Source organism: Hirundo rustica, chromosome 3 (assembly GCF_015227805.2).
Source record: "Hirundo rustica isolate bHirRus1 chromosome 3, bHirRus1.pri.v3, whole genome shotgun sequence".
In the NCBI taxonomy this organism is placed as follows: domain Eukaryota; kingdom Metazoa; phylum Chordata; class Aves; order Passeriformes; family Hirundinidae; genus Hirundo; species Hirundo rustica.
Genome location: NC_053452.1, coordinates 91,852,686 through 91,876,178, shown reverse-complemented (window position 1 = coordinate 91,876,178; position 23,493 = coordinate 91,852,686). Strand labels below are relative to the sequence as shown.

Genomic DNA, 23,493 nt, shown 5'->3' with positions numbered 1-23,493 from the left:
ATGGGTGGTCTTGGATGTTATGCTCTGCCTTTCATAGACTTCACAGCTTTAGTCAAGACTAGATTTCATCTTTTGTTTGTCAATTCTTACATTTAGTTGTTTTTACTCAGTTCATTTGAAGGAATTTTGGGTATCTTTTTGTGTTATTTTTGGTATTCACAAAGCTCTTGAAGAAAGCACTTGGGAACACATAAGGAACCCTGATATGTTGTATAATATGCCAGTACCATATATGTTTACACAAAAAATCGGATGTAATTATACACAAAAATGCTCTGTAAGTACTTGATTTATCCTTTCAAGTTAATGCACTTAAACTGTGAGTGGCTTGTGGGAGTCCTGGGACTTTTCTGCACCATTAAAAAATGTGTTCAGGAAGACAATAAAACAAGGACAGATTAGATTAATTGGTCATCCACCAAAGAATAAAATGGATAAAAGTCTCCTGAATGGAATGAAACTCAAATGCCATTATCTCTAAACTAATGGTGTTGAGAGGCAGATGTGTCCTTCATCTGTCTGGGGAGCAGGGTGTGGGGTGATTTGCACAGCTGCACAGACAGGACCAGTTTGCACCAGTGGTGGTAGAAGAAGGGGTGGGGGCACGTTTCACTCCCCTCCTTGGACCTTCTGCTTAAAATGAGCGTGCCCTTGCTAACAAAGGGTGTGTTAGTTTTCTACAAGCCGACACCATGCGGACCATGTTTGTGACCCAGCTGGAAACAGTGGTTTCACCTATCTGAGCAAATTAAAGAATGCTGGAACTGGATCATCCACTCTGCTGAGGACAGGAGTGTGCTCCTGGTGCATTTGCATCCTGTGCCAGCTCCACCTCAGAGTCAACAGAACCTCAAGGAAGCACTGCAGCATTGGGACCTTTCTCATGGGGACAGCTATCATGGGATCACCCTGTTTTGGAGACTGAGAGACATCCCTCCAGCTTGTTTCACACCACAGTATTCCCGAGCATGCTTAATTTAAAACTAGTGCAATTTTGGCCAAAGTCAGCTCTGAACCAGAAATGAATGTAGCTGTACTTAGGCACTGCTTGAGCACAAGCTAATAAAACCTGCTGAGGGGCAGGATGTATTAGCTCGGGTTCAGTGCTGTGCTAACATGGCTGTATGGCTTCCAGATGGCTCAGAATTTAGTCAGAGCTATTGCCTGCCAAAGTCCATATATATATCAATGTAAATACATATTTCCTAAGTTTTCCCACTATAAGGACAGTAACGATGGTGAAATTGCTCCTCATACTTTGCCTTGTAAATACCAGATTCATCAAGAGGTTTAAGGCTAACAAACCAGCAACATCCTCCAGAGTACTTGATAGTGATGTGCCAAGGTTTTCTAGGGGCAGCTGTGGGATAAACCGATGACATTTAGAGTGGTAATCGTGAGGCCAACACAACATCAAATATACAGCCAAGTACACAAAGATGCCAGAGTGCTGCCACAGGTTGTCATGACTTGAAAGCAAACCAGCCACTCCATGCCGCACCAAGAAAGCTGCCTTTCTGAAGGAGAAAGGGACCTTGGAAAATCCAGGCTAAACAGAAGAGAGGCTAAAAAGAGAGGCTGTGTTTTTTAGTTTCTTCCCCAACATATCTGGAGAAAAACTTCCCCAATCCTTCATGCAGCGTGTAGGGTTAAAAATCAAGCCCCCTTCCAGGGGACACACATCAGAGCATACCCAGATTCATGCTGAAGGGGGAATTGGCCTTCCACAGGCTTCACTTGGATCAAGGAACCTATTTTTTTCAAATTTGCTTTTGCTCTCAGGAACAAAAAATACTTGGAGCAAGAGTCAGAGTCAGGGAGCTGAGGGTTCCTGCTGCCTGCCCACCTCAAAAAGCCCAAAGAAACCTTCTATGGGACTATGTGGTAACAGAAATCTTAATCTTTGTTTTTTCTTCCCTTCTGGTGTGCTGGTAGATGAAAAATAAGTGAGCGCTTCAGTAATCTAATAAAAGGCACAGAATTGCATGACTGTGGGGCTACTCATGATGTTGCATTGAGAGCTGTGTATTTGGAGTCTGTTTTATTCTGTGGATCACCATCGATCACATTGCACATTATCTTCCCTCCATTCTCTGCAAACAACTCTAGGTTCTCCTCAGCAGTGACATAAACAGAAAAAGGATTACTCTTGTAGCTGTTTATACCCCTTCAGCAACAGTGATGTTCAGATTCCTGCTAATGTCCACTTATAAAAATGCTAAATGGTTAATATGAAGGTGCTGATTCACTAGAACAAGATTTAAGTCTTAGGAGACATGTGGTATTTATATGAGAAAAGGTTGCATGGAGCTTTTCAAATTGTTTGTGCATCTGTATTGATTTTATGCTGCAGTTCCTCCAACACCTGTGCATCCATCAGCACAAAAAAGGTCACCTCTCATTTGAATCACGACAGAGAGTTCTGGTGTCAAAAGCAGAGAATCAGCCAAAAGGGGATGCTGCAGAATGTTGAGGATACACTAAAAAAGAGAATGAAAAAACCCTGATCCTTAATTTACCACAGCCCCAGGGAAACAGTGTATTATATGTTGACAGCTTCCATATGTGTCATGCAAACCTTTATTCTTACTGTTCAAAATAAAATGTCCCATTAAGAGAAAAAGTCTACATTTCATGCTAAAATGAGACGTATGATACCAAATACTGTCCTAAAGAAAAAATAAAACACATTCCAATGTCATGTGGCTTTTTGTACTTTTTTCAGGATTTTCAAAGGAGGAAAAATATGAATTACAACAACCAGATATTTTTCCAAAGATTTTTTTTCACACTGTTATATTAAATAGTTACAATTTTTTTTTCCTTATGTAGACGTTATTATTATTTGTGCACCATCTTCAGAGATGCAAAGAAATATATCTACAGAAGTAACTGCCAAAATGTCTCTGATAGATAACTGTAAGAAAGATTACATGGTAGTGATAACAATACAATAGCACCCTGGAGTCTCAGCAACTGTTGGTGCCCCATATTGGCTGTATGAATAAATCTAAAAATTAGTATGTATTTACTGACTTGATTATCCAGGACCCCCAGGTAGCACCAAAATAACTCAATCAGGGATCCTCTTAACAGAATCCCATTTACTTTAAGGAACTGTTGCAATAGAAAGGTTAATGGATCAGGTCTTATCATAAACATCTCTCCAGTTATGGGGACAGAAGTACTATACCTCCTGTAAGCTCGACTGACAGCTGGAGGCATGAAGAAATGTGCTTCAGACCTGCATGGCCTGAAGTTCACTCGAGCCAAGGGAAGGTTTTTCAGCTGATTTGAACCAGCCCCTGAGCTCTCACAGAGAACTGGTTGGAGGAGAGGTGGGTGGGGTTCTCTGGGTTACGAACCGAGTCTGCTACATACTGAGTCGTATAAAAATTCATGTTCCATCTGTACACAAACGTGTCATTCAACTGCTGGTGTTTCTAATAGTTTCCAGAAGTAACAGCAACCCAATAAAAATAATCAAAGCCTTAAGAGCAAAATTGTAAGAGCATGAAAGGATGATTTTGCTTGTGCTAAGCTGAAGTGGTATAGCACAGGTCTATTCTATAGTTTTGAAAATTTTAGTCGTTAGAAGAGGACTCCTTGTACAAATAAACTGAAAAAGGGAATAGAAAGTGAGATAAAAGGCAAATTCCTTCATAAGTCAAATAAGTAAGGTGCAAAAGGTAAAGCTGTTTGTGGCTTTGGAATTTAAAATAAAAAATTATCTATCACCTTTCTGATCTTGGGAGTAGGACAGGGAAAATATTTACGTGAGCTATTCTTTTACAATTTCTTCAGTGTTTTAACCAAAAAGTTTCCTTTTATCCATACAAACGTTCCTGTAGTTTACCAAACGGATGTAATTTTGAGGCTAGAACCAACAAATTGCTGGTTGCAGGGTTTCTTAATGAATGCCTTTCATAGATATTTAATTTTCAACAATTTCTGTTTCTGTGTTCAAATCTCCTGGGGGAAAAAAAAAAAAAAAAAGGTCAAGGATGGAGTTTATTCTGGAGCAGGAAAGCTGGCCAGAAGCCAGCCCACCTAATTTGGATTCCTGACGGAGGTGTCACCTCCCCAGAATTGTAAGAGCTTTAAAATGGCCTCACTAAACCAGGCTGCCTAAGAGATCTACTCCCCATGCAGCCCAGGCTCGGGAGTGGTGCCTTTGAAGGCTGGGTGAAGGCAGCAACAATGTGGTCTACTTTGCATTGGTGCCCCCTTGTCCACTGACTGTACTCTGACTATAAAGGTAACATTAGATGAAATGGCCATGAGCTTTGGTGCAAGCCTGTCAGCTCTCTTTTTAAGCATTGTGCCTAAAGGACAGTTTTTGCATAACTCTCCGGCAACCAGGGCACTTGCTGAAAAAGTATGAGACGCTTTGTTCACAGCCCAGCTGAGCCTGAGGGGGAATTTAGATCAAAACCAATGAGAAAATGTAGCCAGAACAAAGACGAAAAAAAATATTAATCCTTAAACCAGGGTTTCTTCTGCTACTCATTAACAATATGTCAGCTAAGGTTTAGATTAACTGGCATCATAGATCCCTTGACCTCTGACATAAAAAGCTTTTTGACAAAAAGAGTTAAATCTGAGTTTGCTTGTAAAGTGGTATGGATTAAGTGAACCATCACAGAAAAAACAGTATATAAGTCTCTTTTTATTAGTTTCTAAAGAAGTCTAAGTAAAGAACATTTCTTCTAAAAATATTGTTTTGCATTGAGATGCATTTTTAGATTTAATGAAGAGCATAACTATGAATAATGCAGTAGCCCAGTAAATTTGTACTAAAACCCCCACAGCTCAAAACTTCAATTTTGATAGTGTCTTTTCTAATTTTCAGCTAAATAAATTTTTCAAGATTTCAAATTTTTAACCCATTTCAAGATTAAAATTTTTTTTTTAATTTTTTTTTTTTCAAAATTAAAGAAAACCAATTCCCACATTACCCTATTGTTAATCTTTCTTCAACATCAGGATCAAGAGCTCCTATACCTTCTGAATTGCTCTGAGGTTTATTTTATAACTTTCTCCATGCTTTGGCCGAAGAAGTTCTGCAAATCTACCTGGGTTTCTTGAATGTAATCATCAGTGGTAGAAAATTAAAATGGAAGCAATTTTGTATGTAGGAGTTCTTATTCTGAACCAAATTGCACTTGATTCAGTTAGTTTTATAATTGACAGATTCTACAGAGATGAAAATAATAGAAAATTTGCAGACCACAACAACAGCAGGATAAGATTTGTGTTATTTCCTTATAAACTCTCAGTGAATCGTCACCCAGTCATGTTAAAAAACACTCATCCGGAAGAAAGTCCTAGCAAGGTTTGACAAGAGCATACATGGCATTGTGATCTAGAGTCTGGATCTTACCGTCCCCGGTTTCAGCGCAGAGTTGCAAGCCCAGGTTGTTCTGCGGATTAATCACCCAGTGATTGCTGGTCACAGTAATGTCGAAGACAAACCAGCCCACATCAGAAGCCTGAGCTTTTCTTGTGTCTAACAGGAACAAGTCTGCATCCCTAAGTTAAAGAAAACAGAGAGCTAAGGCATTCAAATATTATTACCTTTGTCCCTAATTTTCTTGCTGACAGTAACTTCTTGAAGTTCAAATTAATAATCCTTTGATGTATCCTCATTATGACAGAGTGCAGCATGTGCTGTAGCTAACAAGTAGTCATTAAGTATAATACAGGTATTTTCCTTAAGAGGCCTTTATGAAATGAGTTTCAGCATGTAAAAACTATAGCTCTGGAAAATCTGAAAAATACACCTTCCTGATATAACTACACAAAATACATAATTGAAGCTGTGTATAAAAAAATTCATCTTTCAACATTAGAATGTCTCAGGAAGAGTCGCTTTTATAAGCTTTTCAGCATAAGAGACAAAAAAATGTCAAAATCACTTTCCAATTTCAACTAAAACTCAGAGGCATAGCATTGCTAAAAAAAGATCTGTTGTTAATAACATATGACGGCAGCTGTGTCCTTTGACAAAACATTAATAGATGGCAGTTCAGACCGTTTCCTATTACTACAGATGTTTAGAAAATAAGTCTCTATATCAAAGCAGAAATTACATATCTATTCAATAATATAATTATTACATTTTAACCCTCAGTTGCCTGGTGTATTTTCAAATTTGTTCCCATGAAAACTTCCAGTAATTCAGAAGGGCTGCTCAGGGGAGTTAATATAATTGTGTTACTAAATTTTTTGCATGGGTCACTTATTTGTTCTGTTTTCACATATCTTGTGACACAATTGGTTCCAGATCATCATCTGTATTACAAATAATTTACTACAATGACCAGACTAAACCCAAGGTATTTAACTCTCATCAGTTTCATTTTACATGCTTCTACAAAGCAGCATGCATTATTAAAAACTGTTTTCACCATTTATCCTTTTAAACCTAAATTTATGGTTATAGAAACCTATTTCTTTTATGCCATAAATAGTAGTCAAAACAGTAAGATACAATAAAAAATGTTTCATTCTGATTTTTTACTGTATAAGTCAGTAAAAGGCAGACTTGGCTCACGTGGATCTGGGAATTGTACATTCCGCTTACAGACAGAATGAATATATGCTTAAAGAGGAAAGACAGACAGAAAGAACAGGCTTTGTGTGAAAAAGTGGATTTAAAATGTCAGTGTTTAATCACAATGACACGTTAGAAAGTTCCTGTCCTATCCAAATACAGTAAATGCACCTGGAAGCTCTGATACAGAAAAAAGCATCAAGTGCACCTTTTAAAACTGTGATTGCTAAATACAGAGGAAAATAAGACCAAGTGAACTATGACAAGCATATGCTTACTTCCATGTGAGATATATCTGCAAAATCAGGCTTAAGAGCTTAGAAATTATAAAGGTCATTAAAAAAAAAAATTCAAAAAAAAGGAATTGAAAGGGGTTTTTTTCAAATCACCTTCTTTTTCTTCTGTTTAAGGATAATTTTTTGCTAGGCTCTTATCACTTTCATTCTAGTAGAACTGTGCTAATGACCACACAAGGAGAAAACCTACATTCCCCCTCTGGAGCTAACATGAAGAAAATCTTAACCATTCAAAAGAGCCTGACCTGCTATGCTAGCACTGAACAAATTAACAACGTACCACAAGCTCATAAATAGTACTCTCTGGAGTCTTAAATGCCAGCTTTTTTTCTCTAATAAGCAGTTTTATCAGAACTTTAAACCTGAAAAGTTTAATTCTGACTGTAATTATCTTTGAGATGTATTTCAAAGTACTTTTGCATCATTCAGTAGTATTCAGTAGATTCAATAGAAAACTATAAAAGTATTTGGAATATAAAATACTGCAATACCATATACATACCAATCTTTTCTCCTTCTAGAATACATAATTATTTTCTCATATAGAGTTTTCCTTTCTAAATCTAGGACTGATACTACACATTTTCAAAAATCACAATGTTTCCCATGCCAAATCAGAATAAGGCACTACTAATGGTCCAGTCCAGAAATTCCTATGAAGGACAAATTTTTCCTCAATGTAATTTTTTTTACTTTGTTCTGCAGCAAAAGCTCAAACTAAAGTATCTTTGGTATTGATATGTCAATTTAGTAATCTGTCTTCCTGCAAGCATAGTGATTTGGCTAAGGTAATAAACATTAAAAAGATGGTTTGCTCTTACCTATTAACTCAGCAAGTGAAAATGAGTTTGGGATACCTAGACAAAACCAGAACTGATTCTTGAGAACACACAGTAGAATAGAGAAAATGTATGTGGACCAATACTAATGATTTAGCTGGCATAACAGAATGTTACTAAAGAAATTCAAAGTATTTGTCAGGGAAAGAAACAACTTCTTTCATAACTGATACAGATACAGGGTGAAAACCTGACCCTTGATAAGGCAGCGGGAGCTTTGGGATCAAGGTTCCCCTTAGCTCATGTCATTCATTCCAACTTCCCATCATATTTTTGACATTTTTATTTTAAAATTCTCCTTTATTCTCATTTTAAGGGCAATCACACTTAAAATGAAAAACAGCCGCAAATTTTGGCTAAATTTTAAAAAGTATTAATATGTAAAAAATAGCCCACAGCATGTAATAAAAACCTAAGACATTACGTTGTAAATAGCCCAAAATGTAACAGTGAATACATTCAGGCAGAATACAGCCAATTGGCTTTACCTTTACAGAGGCTGTTTGGGTTTAGTGCTTTCAGTCTGGTCCCCAGTGATCAGGTTTTTTTTACAGGAGAAATGCTACCACAGACAAGAATTTCAGCAAAGAGGCTGCAGGCAGAATGTCTAAGAAGTTCCATGTCTCCTGGGACACTTAAGGAAGTAAAGGTGGAACAAACCATCCATATCTTCCTCGAAACTCATAACAGTTCTTGATCAGATCAAATAATCATTACCGTGTAACAGGCCATCCCAATCATGCTTTTTTACCTCTAGCCTCATTCTAGAAATCTGCTTTTGCATCTTACTGCCACTTGAGCATTCCCTAATGTGGGAAGAGCTCTCAGGGTTTAACAGTGGCTAGCTACCCCCAGATCACGAACAAAGATTTGGCACGTTGGACAATATTTATACTTGAGAAAAGATCCAGGTAGGAGTCCATGGTGAGGCTCCATAGGAAGTTTGCCTGCTGTGGGCCATGTTGTACATGCTTCCTTAGACCAAATAGAAAACTACAATCTCAAAGACTGGAACTTCAGCAAACTCCAAGGGAATTAAACACACACACTTCAGTAGCCATGCTGCCACAGAGACAGAAAAATGTCTAAGACTACAGCACAGTCCTTAGTCCTTTTCCAGCAGCCTGGAAACCCTGAACCTGGGCACTCCTTCCCCAAAAGCATAGCAGAACTGTGTTTGGGATTGCAGAGTCCTGTCAGACACACCTGTGTTTCCTGTTCAAAGCAAAGAAGGGTGGAGGGGCAGTTTTGCTGTAGAATGTCACTAGTGGGTGGGACATTACAGAATCAGAGACAGGTTTGGGTTGTAAGGAACCTTAAAGACCACCAAGTCCCAACAGCCTGCCAAGGGCAGGGATACCTTACACTAGGACTGTGGCTCAAAGCCCCATCCAGCCTGGCCTTGAAAGCTTCCAGGAATGTGGCATTCACAACTTATGTGGGCAACATGTTCCACTGCCTCCTCTCCTTCACAGTTCTTTCACCCTCCCATTCTGTAGTTGCAGCTTCTAAGAATTTTGCACCTAAAACATGTACATATGTAAAACAAACCTGAGGTGACAAAGTCAAGAAAACTACAGTCTAGGCCCAAAACCAAAAGATGTGGCTTTGTTGGGAAAAAAAAAAATAAATTCCTGGGAGATTGTCTTAGGGTCTCTTCTGTCTGGAGACAGCAAGGGGCTTGTGGAAAAATGTTATTGTTTCTAATTTGAACAGTGAAGAGTTTGTGGTCTGCTCCCATCCTGCTCCACTGAGTTGCCTATAATATTTCTACATATGAGTAGAAATGGTCAAAATGAACAATAGGAGAGAAGCACTTAATCCACATCTGAAGCTTCAGTAGCTACACTGGTGAAATCAAATCCATGGCATGTCATTGCCTGCTACTCCTTTCAGCATCATGCTTCCATTAGAGGACACGGGGCAGTTATAATTGTAAATGCAAATATAAAGCATTTATAAATTTCTGTTTGTGCATTGAAAGAACTCAAAAGCATTTTTTAATGCCTTCACAGAGGCAGTTGCTATTTGGGCAAGTCAGGTAGTATTAACTGTGATTTTCATCAGAGTGGTAAACAGTTTTGCTTTCTCTAAAACAGAATGCAAACAACCTACTGTGAAAATATTCAAGAACTTTAAAAGAAAACATTGAAAGTATTACAACAACTAACTTTTCCCATTAGTTCAGAAAAAACCCCAGTTCTCAGGTGAAGAGCTTTCATCACCTTAGCCTTGGCCTGTTCTCTTTAAAAAGATGTGTTTTGTTCCTTCCTGCTTCGTTCCTTCCTCCAAGTTTCTTTTAGAACCTATCTCAAAAGCATTTTTGGGAAGCTGAAGATAGAGGTAAAAAAACAAAACAAAACAAAACAAAAACCACAAAAAAACCCCACCAAAATTCCACATTGTTTTCTTCATTCCCCAATTTTACTAACAAAGTCAAAAGTATTCTGGAAGGATGAGTGCTTTTCCTCCTGTTGATTCCATAACCTGTTGATTGGTATAAAATAATTCCCTGTTTATAGCCATAAATATTTTATAACATGACGTTCAGAGAGGGTACAAGATCAAGGTTCTCTGGGCAGAAAAAAGATTTGAATTCTGGCCCAGCCTTCAAGCCAGCTTGTGATGGCTTTTTATTTCCTCCAGAATACTCTGCAAGTTTAAGCTGACATTTTCTTTGGTTTAGCCAAACCTTCCTGGGATAGAAATATTTTATCGGTTCCTAGATGAAGGAGAGTTTTTGTTTATCTTGAAAGAGAACACACACACACACCCCCCCCCCGCCCCCCACTTTTCTGAGAAAAGACATAAACTAATTTAATTTCAATTCCCATATTTTGGATCTATGTAGCTTTTTCAGAAACATTTTGGAATTGATAGTAGTTTTTAATCATAATTTTCAGGTGTTTAGCTACTTTGCCTGGTGAAATCTGCTAATTTACTGAGATCTTGTAGAGTCTTGGAAATATGTCATACACAGAGCTCTGCAAACTCAGATTCAGGGATTTGCTCATGGGCAACATCATTTGTGGCACTTAGGGACATGGTTTAATGGTGGATTTGGCAGTGCTAGGTTTACGGTTGGACCATAGATCTCAAAGGTATTTTCCAACCTAGACAATTCTATGGTTTGTTTAGTTTTCAGTTACAGTGAGCAGCATGTGTTAAGTATGCACGTCACCCTAAAGTTAGTGCCTGAGTTTATCTTTTAATTACCTTCTGCAGAATTGTCAAACACAAGCAAAAAAGGCATGCTTCTTCAACAGTAACCAAAGTTAGACAATCTTTCTGCATCTAAGGAGCTAAGTGAATCTTGGCTTGTAGTACCTCAGTGTCAGCAAATGGTGCATTTCCCAAATCTAGACACTTAGACTGTGCATGGGACTCTGCCATTTGCTCACTGAGAACATGAGCCCTCACCTGCTCTGTGCATGGGCGGATTATTTGGTGAACTTGGACATAAACTTGGAATAAATTACATTTAAGATAAGCTTTATTCTTGTTCAGTGTTTGCTGTTGTTGCCCAAGAATTAATGATGCCTTGTCAGGAGTAGGCTTATGATCCATTATTGCCTCCCCATTAAGACAGGCAAATGGGATGGTGTTCAACATGTGACGAGTCCGTGCTGGGAGGGTACCTGTTGGGATACTCCTTGATGATCTGATATATGCTAATCTGAATGGTTTCATTCTCAAAGCGGCTGTTGCTCCGATCTTTGTATATCCGGAATTCGGCTGCTGTCACTGACTCTCCATGAGGGATCTGAGTAAGGTCAAAGCGGAATTCTTTGTAGTGCCTTCGGTGGTGGGAGAAGTCCTTGTCCCTTTCAACTGTGAGAAAAAGAATTAAATGTAAATTTAAGATGTGAAACAAATGCCCATTTCCCATGATTAAGGGAGCATTCCCTCTGCTTGGAGATAAACAAACATGACAATATAAGATTGTGCAAATAATAAAACTACTAGCCCAGATATACTTCCAGTTAAAGGAAAATTCTACCAGCCCAGTATTTTCAGTTCAGAAGGAAAAAAACATGGCTTTTATATAATTTCCAGAAGCTGAAGTCAAGAGAATATTACAAAAAAAAAAAAAAAGAAAGGGGGCATGTTGTAAAGTAACTAGAAATATGGACAAACTAAAAGCTGTGAAAGGATTTAGGACTTCAGTGTAGCCATAAGCACAGCAATAGCAATGTCAGAACTATAGATGACTTTGGAAAACACTAATTGCCTCTAATAACCAGGCTGATGAGAAATGCAGCTCATTTCCGTTTAACATAATGGAAGTGGTACTAAAGCACACTGCAACAACTATATAGTTAAGAAGTAGTTAAGTCATGTAAATAACACAAGTTGTACTCTAATGGCATGCACATCATCTTTCCAGTGGTAAGAAGAAGGGACTGTGGGTCAGAGCCAAGTGGTTCTGGCACCCCAACAGTAAAGGATGTACAATTCTGGCTTGAGAAATCCCCTCAAACCTGTTCTTGGAGTGCAGGTGCAGCTGCCAATGTTTCTGACATTGCCACAATTTAAAATAAAAAAACAAACCTCATTATTGTTTAATTGAGGTTTCTACAGAATTTTAAGAGGAACAAACCAGAGGATTTTAATTTACAACTTGCTTGGGTCTATTTCCATTGTCTGCTGCAGTTCTGATACTGAGTTCAGAGCAGCTTTTGCAATGGAATATATGTTTTGATGTGACAACGGAAACTACAGGCCATAGTACTGGCTGATGATCATCTTATGGGATTAATACTTCAATTTTAAGGATGTGGAAAGGAAAATGATCCATGGTTTCCACTTCCACAGAATACAATGTATCATTGACCTATGAATAAACTGTGCTCCGTGGGAAGACAGAATTTTTCTCTTCTGGAAAAGTTCTACTTGCCTCGTGACATACGTGCTTTGTTTTACTGATGGTGGACAAAGTCTGAAACTCAGAGTTGGGATTTGGTTTAGATAACCAACTAAATATTTATGGCTGCATTCAGCTTCCCTAAACACTGTCCCCTGTAACCCCAGCTCTTTCATTGCATTTTAGTCCTCAGTTCTGAGGAACGATGGCAGTTCTGAAAAAGCACACGTTTAGATTACTAAATGCTACATGTATAAATAATGTGAAATTGATTACAATATTTATACTTACATGCTCATATATACATCCCTCCCGAACAATTTTCTTCTACATACATAATCTGTATGTGTTTGCATGTCTATACATATAATTATATAATTTTATATATAAACCTACGTATCTGTATGATTAGAATGTATATGCTGTCTTACAAAATAGAAATGCACTAAAAGGTAAAAAAAATCATTTTGGGCTTGCCGTATAAGGATATAGTTATGGACATATTAAAGTAAGAGCTATTGAACAAAAGTATTTAACACTATTTTCAGAGCAGTAGTTACTAGTTAAGTCAGCTGGGGTCATGTAACTAGTCTTTTACAATGTTCTTCCCTGTCACCTTTTAAAATATGTAAACTCTCCTTGCTTTCATTAGCTTTTTTTTTTTTTTTTTTTTTTTTAACATACAAATCTGTGGTGACTTAAAAACCACCAAAACTAAAATATATAGGCTATAAGAATACTTTATCTTCAGTGAAAATGAACTTTCTCCTGGCTGACAAAAGGAAAATTGTCTGCTAACTGTGGGGCTTACTTGGCTCAAGTGCATATTTAGCTTACATGGGTTTGCCATCGGACACTATGTAGAAAAAGTAAAGCAGAAAAGCAGCAGAAGCATGTAAACTGGCTGCTCTGGACCTGAAGATGAATGGGCTGCTACTGAAGAGAAACAGGATACAGTCTATTTAGCAGCTCCGCTGCCCCGTTCTAAACTGTGAGATATATACAGAGATCTGACTTAAGGTTTGGGAGTTGTTTGCCTTTTTTTTTTTTTTTAATACCCATGTAAAGCCTTTCATTTCAGAGTAACTTGGCAGAGATTAGCATATGCAAGAGCACTGAGCCAGGAGGGTTTTTCTAGTACAAAGAGTCTGCTGCAAATTTCTGAGGTTATAACTGAGCATTTCAAAACTGTCTTGGAACATATATGTCAATAACCTTCAAATGAGAACTATATTTAAGAAAGACTTAGTGTAGTGCAAACCTTTCTGCTGTCTCTGGATAGTAAATTTTTCAAAAAGTATTTAGCAGCATGCATGGGTAACTAAGCACTACTCACTATGAGTAAATATTGACTAATTAGACACTGAATAAATGGTTTAAATGCCACCACCCCTGGACTGATTGATTTTTATTTGGATTTGAAGCTTCCTTTTGTCTAGTTTCTACCAAGCACTTTCTAATTAGTAATATCAATTTAGAAACAGTAGTTGTCTCCCTATATGTTATAGTTTAGACAGAAACCTCCACCATACCCCATCAGTGGGGATCTATCAGGATCATTCACAACTGCTGAAGAATACTGATAGCCACTTTCTGGTGGGCCTCAAATTAATTGTTACAACCCTCACAGATAAAACTTATCTGTGTTTTTCATATATATACCCAAGGAAGATGCAGCACTGTCACTTGAAAGGGACACAGGTTCAAAATTTCTTCAGTTCCAGACAGGATTTACAGGCAGGCCAGGACTTCAGAGTAGTAACAGCCTGCAGAAGTGAAGGGTTGTAGGAAATAGGCACTGGACAACACTGCAAAAACACCCCAAGTCCAAGGAGATCCCACTCCCTGCAATGAATCCAGAATTTCTATCTGCAAATTTGTATCAGCCAATGTATAAAGCAAAACAAAATTGCATACAAATGTAGACAACTTAAAATCTTGCATTATATACCAGACTGCAAAAAAGTGGTGATGCTGATGTTGCAATAATGACCAATGGTTCAAATGGTAGCCAAGTTAAAAAAGTAAACTATTATTTAATGATATTGAATATTTTATTACTGAAAATAATACACTAATCTTGATCCGTTCTGCATCTAATAAATGCCTTGCCAGGCAAGACTGAATGCTCAGTAGGGTATCTGTCAGGTCCTTTGTCCTGCTGAAATGGCATGAAGTGCAGGGAGGCACCATTCTCAAATATTTTTATTTCACAGGCAAGAGCTTTTAAACACTGGCAGCCTGAAAAACACAGGTTAAGATTTTCAAGTATTCAGTCCTTTCAGAATGTTCTCATGTCATTCCAGCCCTGCTCAGTACATTTGCCAAAATGCATTTCTTTGGGACAAATCACAACATCTAAAAAACTGTTGACCAGAGATAAGTAAGAATTTTTTTAATCACTGGAGGAATATAATTGTTCTAAGTAAAAAAATAAGAGAATATTAAGGTTAATGCTAATTATTTTAAAAAAAAAGTCTTCTTTTGGTCTCATTTATCAGGATTCTTAGCACTGACTTCTAAAAATGGTATTTTTATACCACCTGAAACTAATATATGCAGCACTGCAGTTACATCAGATGAATCATGGCTCAGGGGAATATCACAAACACCTGTGTGTAAGATGGGAAAGAATGATATTTTCCACCCATGTGGCAAACTGATGAAACATTCACACTGTATTAACACTAAGTCCAACACTAAGAAGAAAAAAATCAAATTTACAGAAAAACAGTATTTTGGAAAAGAAGTCTTCTTTTACACCAAAAGAAAATACCATGCACTTATTTTCATTAGCAAAATATTTATTTTATGGGGGGAAAAAAAAACAAAACAAAACAAAACAACAAAACAAAACAAAACAAAACAAAAAACAAGCAAACAAACAAACAAACCAAAAAAAAACACCAAAAAACAAAAAAACAGAACTTAAAAACATCCAAAACACTTATATGGATGTATAACAAATAATCAGCATTTTAGAAATTCAGCTGTAAATATCTGATTATCTTGACTGATCTTAAAAACTATAAAAACTGCTAGCAATGACTTCAGGTCATAGTGCATGGGAGACTATTAGCTGTGCTCTTTCATTAGTGATTAGCTCCACACTGATACGTGCTTCACTTTTCCTGAAGATGTTGGTGTGTGGCTGTGACACATAGGCAAAGTGAAAGCTACTTTGGCAAATGGTTAACAAACCAAAGGTATGCTGAAAGACATTTTTAATAAGTTGATTTTACTATATAAGATCCCAGGATCCCAACTGGATTCACGAAGAGTGAAGACTCACTAATTAAATCAATGTCACTCTTTAACTACTAAATATATGTGCCAAGGCAAAATGGGGGATCATACAGACCTGTGTAACTATAAAGGGTCATTTACACTAATCTTACTGAATTTCACTGTTTGACTCGAAATTCTTTGTATAAGTACTAAGTAAACCAGTCAGTTTTAATCACTCCAAGGTGATAAAGTTTACAGTAAGCTGATACACTACAAACGACACTCATTTACATCTTGAATATAATGAAATGATAGTTTATCTACAGCGAACACTTGTGGTTATCTGACCAAAACAGGTCAAAGGTTCCAGGCATTTTCTCCTGAAATTACTCAGTGCTGCCTCTAATGACTGATAATTGAAAGCAGAGACTGGAAATATCAAATGTGGTAGGTGACAGATAAGCAACAGATTAATGCAAGTACTCTGTTACAGGACACTGAAAGGTCAGAGGCCCTAGGAATTAGCTATTGTGCTACTGTGAAAAGACAGACATCAAATAGCTGTTTACCTCATTCTTGCTCTTCTCTCTCTCATTCAAATTCCAGTATCGTAGATGAGACAGCTTCGAGTGCCTCACCTTTCATAAATTAAGGCAACAAATATTTTGTAGGGTGTGCAGAAAGGTGAAAAGTGATTCTAGAGACACATACAGGGTTAAAAAACCCTGCCAAAATAAAACAGCTCTGCTAGGTGTAAACATTTTAATATAGTGCATCTGAGAGACGTTAAGGGCATTCATCAGAATGTCATTCTCAGTTGAAGAGACACCAGATTACAGATACTAAATTATGTATTTTGATATTTTTAAGCTTTGTAACATTTTTTGGCTTGTAGAAAATGAATATCAGTTTTAGAAAATTGCTTTATCTGGGCAGGCATACCTTTAATCTTTTCACCCTGGAAGTCCTAAAAATGAGAAATCTATTGAAGTAAGTGGCAGCCATTTCAGTCTGCTCATTGGCCTTTGAATGAAGATCACAGTCTTCTAGAAAATGTTTTAAATCAGGTGGATTTTTAAAGTCCAAGAATGAAGAAAAGTAACTTCCCGAAGTGGTGATTAAGAAGCAAAAAACCCAGCAGATGATGACTGTACTTCTCTAAGCACTATTGCTTTACTAGGTTTATCTGGTTTTTTAGAATGATCTGAACTCAGGGAATCTATTTCGAGTTAGACATTGAAATAAAAAAAAAATTAGTCACCTGTCCTTAAAGCATTGCTTTGGACACCAGAGCTTGCTTTCTGATGCAGTCAGTGGAGAGACAATTCTGTTTGTTAAGAGTCAACTGTTTTGTACTAGCCAGTAAACAGAACAAAGGAGTTTATTTACATTTCTCCTTTAGTTCACTGCAGCTCCAGAAAATCAGACTGAGATAGTCCTCACTCAGCCAAAGGACAGTTGAATCTTATCAGCTGATTTCAATGATTGTGTCCTAACTGCCAGGATGCCAGTAGCCCAGCAATGGGACATCCTGAGCCATTCCACAGAAGAAATGCTGGGGTTGAGGGCCAAAATGAGAATTAAATAAGTTTTTATTCCCTCATCTGACTTTTTTTATTATTTGACATTAGACATTTACTGGTTTTATTACCATAATCATTCAGCTGAGTGTTTTAACTACAAAACTTCAGAGTCATACACCCCATTGCATGTCTTCTATTTAGGATGAAGAGTTGTCACCTCAGAAACATGGTGGGATAGATTGCACAACAAAAGTGCTGCTAAAGATGGCTATAAACTCTTGAGAAGGGATAGTAAAGGAAGAAAACATTCCCTCTATATTAGGGAATGTTTTGATTGCCTAGAACTTAATTAGAGTGGCAACTGGGTTGAGTGTTTATAGGTAAGAATCAGAGGGAAGGCAAATGGCAGATATCCCGGTAGGAGTCTGTTATAGACCATCCAGCCAAATGAAATGATCTGCTGGAAGCTGGGAGAAGTCTCCCATCTGCTAGCCCTTGTTCTCATGGGGGACTTCAACTCACGAGATGTCTGGTGGAAATACAATACAGCAGAGAGAAAACAGTCTAGGAGGCTCCTGGAATGTGTGGAAGCAAACTCCCTGACACAGCCAGCGAGGGATTCAGCTAGGGAAAGGTGTCCTGCTGGACGTGCTGCTAGTGAACAGAGAATGACTGGTGGGTGGTGTGATAGTTGGAGGCCTCTTGGGCACAACAATCACAAAATTATGGAGTTTTAATGGAGTTTTTAATTTTTGAAGAAGTAGGGTAGGGAGTCAGCAGAACTGCTCCTTTGGACTTCCTGAGGGCAGACTTTGGCCTGTTCAGCAGGTTGGTTGGCAGAGTCCCTTGAGAGGTAGACATGAAGGGCAAAGGAGTCCAGGAAGGATGAACATTCTTCATGAGAGAAATCTGGAAGACCAGGAGCAAGCTGTCCCCATGTGCCAAAAACCAGTCAATGGGGAAGAGGAGCAACCTGCCTGAACAAAAAGCTTTTGCTGGAAATCAGAAAATAAAAAGGGGAGTTTATACACTAGGGAAGGAGGGGCAGGAAATCAGAACTACAAGGATGCCATGAGATTATGCAGAGAGAAATTTAGAAGGGCCAAAGCCCATCTATAATGTAATCTGGGCATGCCTTAAAACACAATAAAAAGGTTACTGTAAATACATCAGCAACAAATGGAGTGCTAAGGAGGATCTCTATTCTATTGGATGTGGGGGAAAACAGTGACAAAGAATGATGAAACTGTGGGTACTTAATGTCTTCTTTGTCTCCCCCTCTGACAGAGCTGGGCTGGTTGTTTTCTGAGTGCCAGCTCCCAGAGGCTGAAGACAGGTACAGGGAGCAGAATGAAACCCTTAAAGTGGTGACTTGTCAGTGAATGTTTAATACTTGGAGTCAATGGTCTTAAAGGCTTTTCCCAATATAAATGATTCTATGTTTCTGTGATATCTCACATTAAAAAATGTAGGCAGAGGTTGAATATGCGAGTCCTCAAAATTACATTCCACACACACCCTATCTTAGACACAAAAGTCATTGTCAGAAACTTAACCTACATTCAGATCCCATTCCAACTGGAGCAAAGCTATTTCCTTTATCAGTGGAAATTTTGCTTAATTAGAAAGGGCAAGTCTGGAGAATTTTTTTTCTTTGCAACAGTTCTGTTTCTTAAAAACTGATTTATTGCAGCGGTTTTTATTTGAGTTTCTCTGCATTTATTGTTATTATATTGGTTGTATTTAAAGTAATTATATATTTACAGATGTGGTTTTGAAATAATGATGTAAAATACTCCCACATGAAATTCACTTTCTTTTCAAAACACAAAGAATAAAGTTTGACCAGTCATATGCAGAAGCTAGAGATACTGCTGTAAATTTAGAGTTATTTCACTAAATTCTTTATTTTCACGTCAACTACTGACATCAGTGAGCAACATTTTCTTATTTTGTTTTCCAAAATTAGAAGCAGTTTGAAAATTGTTTCATGAAATACTGTGCAGTTAGTGACAATTTTAATAAATGAAATATTATTTATCGAATCCAAATTTTTAGTTGTAGAACATCCCCTCTATAATTGAACAGACTTACTGAACTGTTGAATTGCATAGTAATTCAAATCAAAATAAAGTCAATGAAAAAACCTTCAACAATGGCAGCAGAATCTAGAGCAAGAAGGAAAAGAGGAAGCATAATAAAAAAATCTAACCAACAAAAAAACCCATTGCCTGTCTTTTTCGAAACAAACATTTAACTTATTTGTTTTCTTTCTTTAACCATCAAAGAAATGCATTTCAGTATCCCATACTTTATATAAAAAGAAAAAGACTATATTAATGTATTTTAAACAAGTGCTTAGTTTTACATCTTTTGAGAGGAGTGCTCTTCTATTATTAAAAGGTTCATTTCTTCATTTTGTTATTGTCGTCAATAAGATCTCATAGATCCTTGACAATTAACAAAACACACATTTCAAAAACTCCAAATAGTGTAAAAACTAAAATATTATTTAGGTGGACTTTCAAATTATGTGATTTCTGCTTTCTAATCCCCTCAAAATGTGCATGCAATGTTTTCACTTCAGTAAGTTATAGACAGTACCCATGTAAATAATGAGTAATACACTCATGCTAGAATATAAGTGAATATGTAAAAGGATTAGTTTCTCTTTTTTTTGTCATGAATTATTGTAAGAATTAGAACTCAGTTAATAGTTAAAATCTTCCAGCATTCACCATGAGAAGGAAAGAGTTTCCAGAAACCATGTAACAGTGCCTGCCAGCAACTTCTATAAGCAGATACCTAAAGAAATGTCTCAATCCAAGACACATAACGGGGTTTGGCTTTCTCACACATAATTTCCCAGGTGATCTGGACACTGTGAGATTACCCATTATACCTTCTTGTTACTTTACATTAAAATATGTGGTGAAATAGAAGTTTTAATGAAATTGCTGGTCTTCATTCAATAGCCAACGTTTTGTTAAAAATTTCAATGTTAAACATGTGTTATTCATTCAATTTACTCTTCTTCCAAGTCAAATGCACTTGCTCAACAAGTCAAAACAAGTGCTGCGCTGCAGCTGGTCCAATAATAATTAAATGCTGGAAGGTTTTCAGTTGTTGTTACAAAATAAGTGGGAAAGCAACACTGCTTTTCTGATGCTGCCTTAAACCCAGCCAATACACGAGGAGAAGTAACCAGACAAAGAGATCGAGTTTTAGAAGTGAACAGAACTTTGAGAGTCTAAGTTTAGGTATTATCACAATCCTAACATAAAAGATAGTTAGCAACATGATTCCTCAAAATCTCCTTTTTCTGTTGGTTTTGACAGTATAATGCACTGTATCTTTCAGCCTTCACAAATGCAAATCTCTCACTCCAGTTGCTCAGCTGTAGCAAGAGGCACAACAAAAGATACAACTGCACATATGTGCTATTTCATCTTCAATAAGTAAGGACCCTGGTTTCTTTATTATTTTAAGACACAAAGGCACTCAAATCACTTGTATTACAAAGACTCCAATCGCAAATACATATGTTAACCTAAATCCACTAGGTTTCTGATTGTGTTCAGTTTAATCAGTGATAAATAAATCTTAACTTGGAAAAGCAGAACTCATCAAAGATCCCTCTATTACGTAGTTCTGAGCTAATACATAGATAAATTAGCTAATCCTTACACCACCAAACCTCAGGTTGCTAATTTTTTCTGCTGTTTCCAATGTCTATTTTGCCTCACCTTTGGCAAAGTCAGTAAATTTTGGTAACATCTGTCAATAGACTTCCATTTTTCTCACATTTAGTTTTTTTTTTTCTATAATCACAGATCACCACAAAGAAAACTAACAATTATTGCCAGGTTTCTGACTGTGTGTGAAAGTCAGGATGTCAGATCAACACAACCCCAAGGTTAACAAATGACAGAAAAAAGATCCCTCTTGGGTTCAACTGCAACTGAATGGAAACAAAAGTTATACCTCTGGGATCCAATGGTCAGAAAATAGGTGTAAGTTATAACTGTTTTGACACTGTAAAAGTATACAGATGGAACATAACTTCTGAGGAGGGTGAAAGGGCATATATCATCATAGGGCAACTGGCAGGGGAGGAAAAGCTAAACATTAAAGTGCACTCTATCTTCTCACATCTCCTTAGTTTCTGCTCATGTTAACCCTCTGCTCACTTCCAGCCAGAGGTGGCAAGCCACTCTACCATTTACCATTCACACATATTGTCTAATAAACTCCATCTATTTACTGCTGTGGAATTTGTTGGAAATGCTTCCATGGAAGTTGTGTCTGCACACCAAATTGGATAGGACTGGATAGGCAATATTTTCTGCTTACTCTGTGCTCACATCTGAGTATTTTAATATTACTCATACCCATTAACACTGACTAAATATTCCAGGAAAACAGTCCAGCTGTAACAAGGATAAGGAAGGAAGCCCTGAGGAACATCTCATTTAGAGAGTAGAAGAAGGCTTCTTTACATATAAGAAATCAAAAAATTTTGCTTGAGTGCAATATAGACAGGATATTAAATACAGTTGCAAAAAATAGCTGCTCACAGGCCATGTACTTAGTTCTTACCTCAGCTTGGCTCAAATAAAATCAGAAGTCCTCTGTCAACTTCAGTTGCACAAATGTATATTGGGCTAATCACTATACTGAGTCATCACCCTAAAATTAAAAATGTAAGGAGACTAAACATCATATTTTATAATCTGTTGACCCTAGTTTTGAAGGTTTCTCCTGCACACCCTTGCTGTTGGCCACCTAGGAGAGCCTAAGAAGTGGTGCTGAGGGACAGAGCAATGGGACCAGAAGAACAGCAGGGGAGGCCCTCATAGACAATACAGTGGAGGCAAACAGGAGGAAGAAGACCAGACAGGAGACTGGCCAGGGGCAGTGAGGAATGGCACTCAGACAGCAGGTTCTAACAGCCAGTTTGGGATCTGGCTGTGGTTTTAATAGCTTGTTAATACTGATTCAAAACGTACCCTCTCCTCAGCAGCTCTGTCAGTCTAATCTGACCATGATTTATTCTCACATAGACAGTTTCACCCCCATGTGGAATAAGTCCCCCCAACAAGAAGGAGAAATACCGGATTTTTTTTTCCCCAAAAAAAGTTTAAAACTTACCAAAGTTAATGATCATTTTGACCCACTTTCTAGGCAGAAACTCACTGACTGTTAGTGAATAAAATACCTCTGTGTTAGCCATCCAGCATTACACTTGCACTGCCAAAGGAAAGGAAAAATGACCTTCACAAGCAATGTGAACAACTCAGTTTATCTCCAGGTAACACGACAGTAGATTGTGATCCCTCACTGTAGGTTCTTTCGGTTCTCTCTTTTGGGGAGAGAGACACAGGAGTCTCAAAATGACATAGGAAGCAAGAAAATAATATCTGAAGTAGGAAGTATGACGTTTTGAGCACACAGTACTGTTCATCCAACAATTGTCACTCCTCTTCAAAAAAACCCAATGAGTGATGTCAATGTATATCAGAAGATTAAGGTTCCCCTTTGTAGTTACTCTGTCACAGAGTCACAGAGAGGCTGAGGTTGGAGGGGACTTGAGGAGTTCATCTGCTCCTGGCTCAGGCACAGCCACCTAGAGCTGGTTGCCCAGGACTGTGGACATGCTTGTAATATTTCTGCATTTTCAGTGTTATTCCACCTGAGACTGCATTCCTCATGTACCTCACACAGTTACTTACAAACACAATACCCAAGCTGGTCGTAAAGTTATCTACAATCACACCATAGATGTAACACTTCTCTGAAACAGCAAAGATTGTCTCCTGGAGCATGTACTCTGCTGAACTGCTGTGCCCCAGACAAAACTTGTATGTTTTTCTGAGCAGAAGGCAAGAATGAGCAGGGAGCGGGAATCTGACCTGCAATCTTTTTGGTACAACACCACTAAGAATATTTCACATGCATTTTGCAGCAGCTTATCAACATTTGCCTTACACTTGCACTAAACCTGTGTTTCCACTAGGTTTGGAAGTGACAACTGCTCTAATCTTTGGGGATAGGCTTAGTTTTTTTATGAAGTAAAAACCCCCATTTGTCAATCTGGAAGCATCACAGTCTCATCTTTTGGAGACATACTTTCATTCCCATTTTCATGAAAACATGCTCCCTATCTGCAGACAAGGAGAAGCAGCAT

The 23,493-nt window shown here is 37.7% G+C and overlaps 1 protein-coding gene across 2 annotated transcripts in view; it reads right to left on the bottom strand.

The window, feature by feature from the left end:
- The window catches only part of BMP5 (bone morphogenetic protein 5), a 55,142-nt gene that overhangs the window by 19,312 nt on the left and 12,337 nt on the right, over positions 1-23,493 (bottom strand). For both annotated transcript variants that reach the window (XM_040059417.1, XM_040059418.1), the window contains exons 2-3: positions 11,330-11,522; positions 5,384-5,532 (exon numbers count right to left, since the gene is read on the bottom strand). In XM_040059417.1, coding sequence (XP_039915351.1) covers positions 5,384-5,532; positions 11,330-11,522 — 342 coding nt within the window. The remainder of the gene's footprint in view (positions 1-5,383; positions 5,533-11,329; positions 11,523-23,493) is intronic.